The sequence below is a fragment of the Notamacropus eugenii genome (genome assembly GCF_028372415.1).
Source record: "Notamacropus eugenii isolate mMacEug1 chromosome 2 unlocalized genomic scaffold, mMacEug1.pri_v2 SUPER_2_unloc_1, whole genome shotgun sequence".
NCBI lineage: Eukaryota > Metazoa > Chordata > Mammalia > Diprotodontia > Macropodidae > Notamacropus > Notamacropus eugenii.
Window position 1 is genome coordinate 909,391 of NW_027325092.1, and position 6,725 is coordinate 916,115.

Below are 6,725 nucleotides of genomic sequence, written 5' to 3' on the forward strand. Positions count from 1 at the left end.
TTCCCTTCCCTATTCCATAAAACCCACTGTTTTTCTATCACAAGGGCATTCAATGCTCTTTTTAATGTATCACTTCTCACCGTTCCAATAGTCTGAAAATTTATACTGAACTTCCCCAGGCACTCTCTGGTTCAGTGTCATTGGCCCTCTTGCTGTTTCTTGAATATGATGCTGTATCTTCCAACTCTGGCCATTATCTGGTACATAGCTTGCTTGTACATTTTTTTTTTTTACATGTCATTTCCCATTAGATTCTAAACTTCGTGAGAGCAAGGATTAAGTTTGACTTTTTTAAATCACCAACATTTAGCACATTGGCACACCATAGATATTTCAGAAGGGTCATTCATATACTAACAAAAGTGAGTAAGTTCTGTTATTCTCATGACCACTCAACAAAATTAAATTTTGAAAAATCTGCAAGGAAGTACCGTCAGGACAGGGTTATTTAAAATGTTAAGTAGTAGCTTAAAAAACAAATATGAATGTGAGTTTTATACAAACTAACAGCATAAGGAGAAAACTTTTTGTGGATTAAATAGGATAATACAAATCAAGGCATTCCTTTGATCCTGAATTTTTGCAAAACAGAGTGAAAAAAGGATTTAGAATAAGACAGGCACTCTACACATACAATTTAATTGAAATAATATGGATCAAAATAAATAACACACAACGTGTTTTGTGGAGTTTGAAAAATCTTCCTATTTGATTCAATGCCATTATAAGTACCTTCCTCAACTTTCTGAAGAGAAAATTAGAATGATACAGATACAATCAATACCATCTCAAATGAATTACTGACTTTAAATGATTTTAGGACACTATGCTGAAAATGAATATCCAGATTATACTATTTCACATAGCAAAAAATTATTTGACAATTGTGAAGACTGTAGGTTTAGATTATTTTGGGTGAGGAGGGCCTAGAGTAATGAAGAGAGAGTCATGATTAAAGTGAACGCCCCATCAGAGAGGAAAACCCAATAAACTTGTTCCTGTGATGAGCTCTGTGTGTTGTGAAATTTGGAAATTACTATACGGTGGCACTCTCTCTCTCTCTCCATATATATATATATATATGTACACACATATGCATATATATATAATATTCTTGATAACTATATATATACATATATATTATTAATAAAATATTTAATCCAATTTCAAGTCTAAAATGCATAGAAATCTTACTTGATGAATCCAGTGAAGTGCAAGGAGTATGGAATGTACTTTCCTAAAAATAAAAGAGAAGTAACATAGTGTACAGTAAGAACCATTTTACTACTCTTCTTCTCTGGAAACAGTTGACAATTCACTTCACTACCCCATATCCTCATCTATGAAGTGATGGAATCAGAGTACATGGTCACTGTGGTAATGTCCAATTATATACATACACATACATACATACATACATACATACATACATACATACATACATATACATTCATACATATATATATACATTCATACATATATATATGTATATATATATATATATACACATATTCCTGTGAACTTTTAACATAGCACACATCTGATTCTCAATGTTTCGCCCGGTGGAAGAAAAACGATATTATGTTAATATTTGTGGACATCATGCAACTCCATCCCTGTAGTGTTCAGAATATCTACTGCTTCCTTTTTTTTTAGGCTCTTCCATTATTTGCTGCATCATATCTACTGAATTCCTGAAGACAAATGCTATCTAGTGAGCTGATCTTTGGTGTGTCCTTCTTCTTTCAATGTGCCATTGCTTTTGTAGCGAATTCACTGCTTTTCATGCTCTATATTTTTATCTTCTTCAAAAAGCCTCTACAGAAGAAGCCAATGGATTTGATTCTTGCTCATTTGACTTTGGCCAATTTGGTAACTCTTTTTACCAGAGGCTTCCCAGAAATGATGTTTTGTTTTGGGATGAGACATTTTTTAGATGATTTTATGTGCAAGGCCCTCATGTACGTTTACAGACTTGCACGAGGACTTTCTGTCTGCACAACAAGCATCCTGAGTATGTTTCAGGCCCTCCTCATCACTCCTCACAACTCTGTGTGGGCAAGTGTAAAAGTGAGAGCCCCCAAATACATTTTACATTATTTCCTATTTTTCTGGGCTGCCAATGCACTGATCTACATCAGGGTCATTGAACTCACTGAAGCACCAAAAAATACCACCACTTTCAACTATCGTTATGCTTCACATATTTTCATAGTAAGACCAACAGAAGGTGATGATCAACTTACTGCTGCATTTATGTTTGGTATGACACTTCATGACCTTATTTTTCACTTCCTTATGGGCTTGTCTAGTACTCATGTGGTGCTTCTCTTCTATAGACATAGCAAGCAAGTCCACCACATTTATAGCAGCAGTCATTCTCCTAGATCCTTCCCTGAGGTCAAGGCCACACAGACCATTCTTTTGCTTGTGACCTGTTTTGTGTTATTCTACTGGCTCAACAACTGTATCACCTTATATGAAACTTTTAAATTAGAAAAAGACGTTGAATTGGAAACCATTGCGAGTTTTTTTGGTGGATGCTACCCTGCCCTCTCTCCCTTACTGCTAATTGGCAGTGAGAGTCGTATCCCAAAGCTTCATTATATGATTGGAATGTCACAAAGGTCTCATAAAGATTTTATGAATACATTAGTCAACCCATGATTCTAATCTCCCCCCAACAATTTTAAGTATTTCAGTGTTCTAATCCTTGAAGGAATGCATAGTTCAATAAGCAGGAACTTTTAAAAATGACACATGAAAATTTGGCATCCTAAATTCACATTTGAAAAGAAATTTCTTTCTTTCTCACTCCTCAGTATTATAAGGATGAGCAGAAAGACTCAGTCCCTTTTCCATATTCTCATATTAGATAACTGTTTTGTGTTGGGTAAATCACAGCACCATTATTGACCACATTATCCTTATTTGCAAAATGAAAGATTTGGATAAAATATATAATGCCACTTCTGTGGAGGCAACATGCAAATGTTATTAAGTACATTGGAATCAATATTTTCAATATTGGCTACATTTCCTTGCTGTCACAATCATCACTAACAATAAAACGTAGAATTGCTTAGTAAACGCCAGGCACTGTGGTAAATACAAATGACACAAATAAAGATAAAAACATTCATTATCTTAAGCAGAGAAAACATTTGAAGAACTAATACAATTATATAAAATGAATATTAAATGTAAATATATGCAATCTTAGAAGGAATGTTTTAGCAGTATGGTAAACTTGGAATGGTCTCTTTCACAGAGGGCAGAATTTCAGCTGAGTTCTGATGAAGGACAGAATAGTTAGGAGGTAGAGGCAAGAAGGGAGAAAATTCAAGGATAAGAAATAACCTGGGAAAATAAACACCATCTGGAAATGTTTTGGGAAAGGAACAGCAAGATGTCTAGTGTCACTTGTATGTGCAACAGAACAGAGATTTTTAGACATCTGGAAAGAGGAAAGGTCTGGTTTTGAAGAGCTCTGAATGTCAATCAGAAGATTTTATATCTTACTCTGAAGGTGATAGGGAGGCAAAGAAGTTTATTGAATAGAGGGATTACATGATCAAACTTGTACTTCATGAAGATAAATCTGACAGCTGAGTGAAGGATAGAGTGTTATAAGGACAAACTTGGGGCAGGGAGACTAAGCAGATTGCTACACTTCTAGGCATGAAGTGATCCATACCTAGGCATCAACATGGTAGCTTTTCAGAAGGATGAAGGGGAAATATTCAAGAGTTATCAAAATAAAAGCTAAAGGATTTGGTAACATATCATATATGAGAGGTGAGGGAGAATGAGCAGTCATACTGGCTTAAAAGGCTGGCTAACAGAGAGGGTAGTGGTATCCCTAAGAGTAATAGGGAGTAAGAGAGGAAAGTTTGAGAATAAAATTAGTAAGTTCACTTTTGGACATGATGGATTAAAGTTATCTATTTTGACACCCAGTTCTCATTTCCCTTCTCAGAACATCTCTCTTCAACCATAGCAACATTCATCAATAGCATCCTTCTCCCTTTACCAAAACAAGACCTTCCATTTCCTTAATCCCTTTGCAACTCCTTTCCCCCACCTCCTCACCTACTCCTATGCAGGCTTCTTTTTTCCTGAGAAATAGTAGGAGTTATGTTCCCCTCATTGCTATTCCTTGACTTGAGCAGGACACATTATATATTCTCCTCTATCCTGCTGCTTCCCTACTCTCTTCCACATGCCCTCCCATTTGGTAATTTAATACCACAAAAACATTGATTCATTAGTAGCAGGGGTGCTATCACATTCTATCCACCATACCACAGGTCTGTCTATAGATCATTACTTAAAATTAACTTCCACTTTCACCCCGTTCTTTATATGTAAAGGTATAAATTAGACTCTTAACTCTACACTGTTCTCACAGTGCTGCAGTTGCTATGCTTGGATGCTGCATTTTTTTCAACCCTTTTGTATGACTATTTGCTGTGTTATGTGGTATTTGAGAGGCATGTAATCTCTTCATGTCAGTGGTTTCTCATTATAATACTTTGAATGCTTATTTATTATTGAGCATTTATCTTTTTTTCTTTCATAGTGAAGCTCATTTTTGTACAATTGATTACTCCTGAGGTTCTGGAACAATGTATTCTGTTGTCTCCTTTAGTCCATCAATTTTTCATCCTTATTCTTCTTTCTGGTAGATGCAGAATAGAATTTTATTACACAAATTTTCTTCCCTTTGTATCTGAAAATCTTTTTCCTAGTTGAGCAGAAAAATTGTTTCCCAACTCAATTGTTAAATTTGATCATTCTTGTTCTTGGAGTTTGAAGACCCCTTTCTCCATGCCCACTCCCCAATTCCTATTTTTCACGGAGGTAATCTATGGATTCGTTCAATTGTGCCTTTGTTTCCAATTTTTAGAAGTTTCAGACTGGTTTCTTGAATAATTTCTTTGTGGTCAGATTTTTTTGACTTCTCATTTTCTTCTAGGATACCTAGAATACTTAGGTTGACTCTATTCATCCTGTCTTCAAAAACAATGTTTTGATTGAATACAGATACTCTTTTATTTTGAGGTCATGGCTTTTTATTGGATCTTACAGATTCTTTCATTTCTGTTTATTTATATTCACAATCATTTGTCTTTTGTTTTCATCTAATTAATTAATTAATTAATTTTTAACGTTATGAATTGACTTCCATAAGTTTAAAATTTTTGCTCCTTGTTCCCCCTTCCTTCCCAAGAAGGCATGGTCTGATACAGACTACACACATATATTCCTGTTAAATACATTTTCACATTAGTCATGTTGCATAGAAGAATTATAACAAATGGGAGAATCCATGACAAGAAAACAAAATAAAACAAAACAAAATAAAAAAGAAAATAGTCTACTTCACTCTGCATTCTGACTCCTTAGCTCTTTCTCTGCTTAGGGAGGGAATTTTCCATTATGAGTCCTTTGGAATTGTTTTAAATCCCTGTATTTCAATAAGATAAGGGATGAAACAAGGATATCCATTATCACCACTGTTGTTCAACAGGGTATTAGAAATGCTAGCTGTAGCAATAAGAAAAGAAAAAGAAATTGAAGGAATTAGAGTAGGGAAAGAAAAAAATAAGCTATCACTCTTTGCAGATGATATGATGATATATTTGAAGAATCTCAGAGAATCAAGTAAAAAAGTACTAGAAATAATAAACAACTTTGGCAAAGTTTCAGCTGACAAAATAAAACCACATGAATCATCTGCATTTCTGTATGTTACTAACAAAGCCCAAAGCAAGAGATAGAAAGAGAAATTCCGTTTAAAGCTATAGTAGATACTATAAAATATCTGAGAGTCTATCTGCCAAAACAAATACAGGGACTATATGAACACAATTTCAAAACATTATTCTCACAAATAAAGTCAGATCTAAGTGAGTGGAAAAACATCAGTTGCGGGGGAGGAGCCAAGAAGGCGGAGTAGAAAGATACACTTATGCTAGCTCCTAACCCACAGCCCATAAAAACACCTGTAAAGAAGACCTCCCAACAAATTCTGGAGCAGCAAAAGCCACAGAACAATGGAGTGGAGGAGATTTATGTTCCAGAAAGACCTGAAAAACCAACAGCAACGGTCTGTCACCCACTGGACCCAGAGCAGAGCCCAGCCCTGCCTTGGTCACATGGCACCAAGGGGAGCAGATCCAAGCAGGCTTCAGGGACAGAATCTTCAGTGGCAGCCCAGGTCCCTCCACCTACAGGTGCCAAAGGTCAGTGAGAGGGTCTTTTCAGCTTGCTGAGAGGGGAGTGGGGTGTCCCCATGACTCAGGCCCCCTCTGGAGGCAGCAGTGGAGGCAGCAGCAGACAGGGGCTCCCAAAGCAGGCACCAGCTGGGATCCATTTTGAAGGTCTCCACATAAACCTCCTGAGGGAGCTGAGCCCCGTGTGACGTCCCTGCCCCCACCTGAGCAGGTGAACTTAATCTCACTCTGAATAGCAGCCCTGCCCCACCAAAAAGCCCTGAGGCTGGGAAGCAGCATTTGAATCTCAGCCCCGAAGCACTAGCTGGGTGGGGGAGGCAAGGTGGGTGTGGAGAGGAAACTCAGAAGTCAGGTAACTGGCTGGGAAAATGCCCAGAAAAGGGGGAAAAAATAAGACCATAGAAAGTTGCTTTCTTGGGGAACAGGTGTCTCCCCCCATCCCTTTGGATGAAGAATAACAAGGCATACTGTCAGAGGAAGTCAAGG

General features: G+C 36.9%; 1 protein-coding gene across 1 annotated transcript; it reads left to right on the plus strand.

Annotated features, from left to right (window-relative positions):
• Nucleotides 1-1,704: 1,704 nt before the first annotated feature.
• LOC140516904 (olfactory receptor class A-like protein 1) lies at nucleotides 1,705-2,667 on the plus strand. Its single transcript, XM_072627756.1, has one exon. It carries the CDS (start codon nucleotides 1,705-1,707, stop codon nucleotides 2,665-2,667), a length of 963 nt encoding a protein of 320 aa, XP_072483857.1.
• Nucleotides 2,668-6,725: the final 4,058 nt, after the last annotated feature.